This window comes from Chrysochloris asiatica, unplaced genomic scaffold, assembly GCF_000296735.1.
Source record: "Chrysochloris asiatica unplaced genomic scaffold, ChrAsi1.0 scaffold00531, whole genome shotgun sequence".
Taxonomy (NCBI): domain Eukaryota; kingdom Metazoa; phylum Chordata; class Mammalia; order Afrosoricida; family Chrysochloridae; genus Chrysochloris; species Chrysochloris asiatica.
Genome location: NW_006409049.1, coordinates 434,781 through 437,956, shown reverse-complemented (window position 1 = coordinate 437,956; position 3,176 = coordinate 434,781). Strand labels below are relative to the sequence as shown.

Genomic DNA, 3,176 nt, shown 5'->3' with positions numbered 1-3,176 from the left:
TATAACAGAGGCCTGTTTTTCCAGAACTGAACATATGTCACAATTTACCTCTATTCATTTAGCCCATGCATACCTGCCTAAGTGTGCCCCTATCTACCTTGTTTGTCCTTCTGCCTCCCCTTTCTTGTGTATTGCCCTTCTGTTTTATTCCATTTTTCACAATCTTTGAAACCCTATCAGATAAATCAGACTCAGCTATGCCACAATTGAGCTGTCTGAAGAGATTGATTGTGGCTCATGTTATCTTGGTCTATAATTAACTATCTGAGTTATTCTGATGATGAATCTAGTTCTAAAACAAAAATGAAGCCATGCAGTCATTTCTACTGTAAACTATAAAAAAGTATACCTTACCACCTTATATAAAATTGGCTATAATACAATAATCATAGACTAGTATATTTGTTGTCTATACAGATGCAATCATATTAGTCATTGTAGCCACATTTATCATATGCTTTCTGAGGTAATTTTGGCACGCCATAGCTTTCTTATGGCGTTTTTCACTTCTGCATTCCTTAGTGTGTAGACAAGTGGGTTGAGAAAGGGTGTCCCAATGGTATAAAATACTGTCACCATCTTGTCTATGGAGAAAGAGACTGACGGCCGTGTGTATATGAATGCACATGGAACAAGGAATAGGAAGACAACAATGATGTGAGTGGTACAAGTGGAAAGCGCTTTTTTTCTCCCTTCAGCACTATGGTTTCTCAGTGAATACAAGATAACAATGTATGAGACCATCAGAAACAAGAAACTGCTGGAGCAAAGGGCCCCACTATCGAACACAAACAGTAGGTTGATCACGTAAGTGTCCATACAGGCAAGTTTTAACAAAGGCTGTAAATCACAACAATAGTGATCAATCATATTGGGTCCACAGAATGGCAATTTCAAGGCCAGGATAATCTGAGATGTAGAATGTATAAAAGACCCTATCCAGGCAAGAATAATCATGATGATACAGACCTGTCTTCTCATAATGGTCGGGTACTGCAAGGGCTTACAGATGGCCACATAGCGGTCAATAGCCATGAGGATAAGGAGAAAGATCTCCATGCCGCCAAATAAATGCAGTGCAAAGACTTGTGTCATGCACTCATTATAGGATATAACTCTATTTTCAGAAAGAGAATCAATAATTAGTCTAGGAGCTATCGAAGTCGAAAAGCAGGTGTCTGTAATGGATAAATAAAAAAGGAAGAAGTACATGGGACTCCCAAGTGTTCGGCTGACCTGGATGATCACAATAATGAGCAAATTTCCCACCACAGTTGCAGTGTAGAAAATCAAGAAAATTAAGAACACCATTTTCTGCCTCAGAGGATCTTGTGTCAATCCTAGGAGAATGAACTCGGTTACAGTCTTATTTTGCTGCATTGTTCCAGCACATGTGGAGAAAGTATAGGTTAGAAATACTTAATCTGCAAGGAGAAAAGAATTTTATCAGATGAGTTTTGTATTTATATCTCAAATATTTAGCCTGGTCATGAAAATTTTGCTTTTTCTTGGGTAATCACTTATTACTTCCTGGTGTGTTGCTATAGGATCATCATTTGACGGCTAACCACCATTAGCTCTGATTCACTATTGACTTCAAAATGTTTACCAATTACATTACCTAAAAATGTACTAGCATTCTATGAAAGAAGTGGAATTCATAAAACTTATGCATTTACCTTGTTCCTTATGAAGTTATATACAAAAATAATGAAAAGTAAAATGTTTCTGGAAGCATAATAGCATTAATATTATGGATTTGCCATGATGGGGTACTTTCCTGAGCCAAACATGTTTTTTCATTTTCAGCATAAAACCTATTAGAGATTGTTGTGGTTGTTGAATTCTGTCAAAGGTCTTCTGACTCATAGCAACTCTGCATAGGGTTTCAACGGAGCAGCTGGAGTTTTTTAACTGCTCATCTTGCAGTGAGCAGTCCAGTGTATTATCCTACAATGCTACGCCAGGACTCATCTTAGTGGTAGTGTGTTGAGAAAATAGAGAAACTATGGATGTGACTTACTTCAAATATCTTTCCCAGTTCTCAAACCTGGTAGTCCAGTTATAGATTTTATTGTACCATGATGTCAAAAGTTATATTCTTCTTCTTATGTATTATCTCTCTAATTCTTTTAATACAGTTTCCTAAGAAATGGGAAAGACCAAGGTTATAATTAAGCAAAAGGAGAGGGAGAACAGCTTTTCAAATTCCATATATCAAAACACCCTTTTTAAATTTCAGGTTTACAATTTATAACTTGGAGGTAGTGGTGTGCCTTGGAGTTGGTTCTGACTCAGTAACCCTGCATAGAGTTTCCAAGGCTCTAAATCTTTACAGGAGTAGAAAGCCTCATTTTTCTCTTTCAGAACAGCTGGTAGTTTTGAACTACTAACCTTGACGCTAGCAGCCTGACTTGTTACCTGTGCTACCAGAGTACTGTTGTATAAAAGACATCAAGAAATTCTAGTTCATAGCAGACAAATTTCAGTGTAATTCTTCTAGTATCTGGTCTTGATTGGGAGAAAGATGAGGTTTTCTGTTCCTGTAAAGATTTACAGCCTCAGAAACCCATTACAGAGTTTCTGTGATTTGGAACTGCCTCTAGGGCACTTAACAACAATCACATGCTTTTCATCATCTTGTATCCTGGCTTCCATTAGGAGAAGTATAAGTAAAAAGGAAACTAATATTTATAACTAAAGATATGCTTAACTACACGCCTGACACAGCCATGGTATTTTGAAATGCCAAAAGTGAATATAAAAGCTGAATTAACAATAAGATAGATTGAAAAATATTGATGCATTTGGATTATGGTGTTGTTGACGAATACTGAGTATTTCATGGACTGCCATTAAAATTAATACATTTGTCATGGACTGTTTACTGTTGCTGCTGTGTGTCATCAAGTCGGTTCTGACTCACAGTGATGCTGTAATAGGGATTCTGAGGCTGTAAATCTCTACAGGAGCCAATGCTCCTTAGAATCAAAGATGACAAGATATCATCTCATTTACCTTGAACGTGGTAACATGAGGGAGCGATGCCTGGAAATGGATGAAATGTTTGATAAAAAAGAGGGTTGACTAAAAAGAGGAAGATCTTCAATGAGATGGACTGACAAAAAAATGGGCTGAAGCTTAGCAACAATTGGGACAATGATACAGGAACCGTC

General features: G+C 37.2%; 1 protein-coding gene across 1 annotated transcript; it reads right to left on the bottom strand.

The window, feature by feature from the left end:
* Window positions 1-450: 450 nt before the first annotated feature.
* On the bottom strand, window positions 451-1,380 carry LOC102816338 (olfactory receptor 4C11-like). Its single transcript, XM_006877584.1, has one exon. The coding sequence runs from the start codon at window positions 1,378-1,380 to the stop codon at window positions 451-453; it is 930 nt and encodes a 309-aa protein (XP_006877646.1).
* Window positions 1,381-3,176: the final 1,796 nt, after the last annotated feature.

Excerpts from the sequence above, each read along its gene's own strand:
- LOC102816338 (XM_006877584.1), bottom strand. The coding sequence starts at position 1,380 with ATGCAGCAAAATAAGACTGTAACCGAGTTCATTCTCCTAGGATTGACA.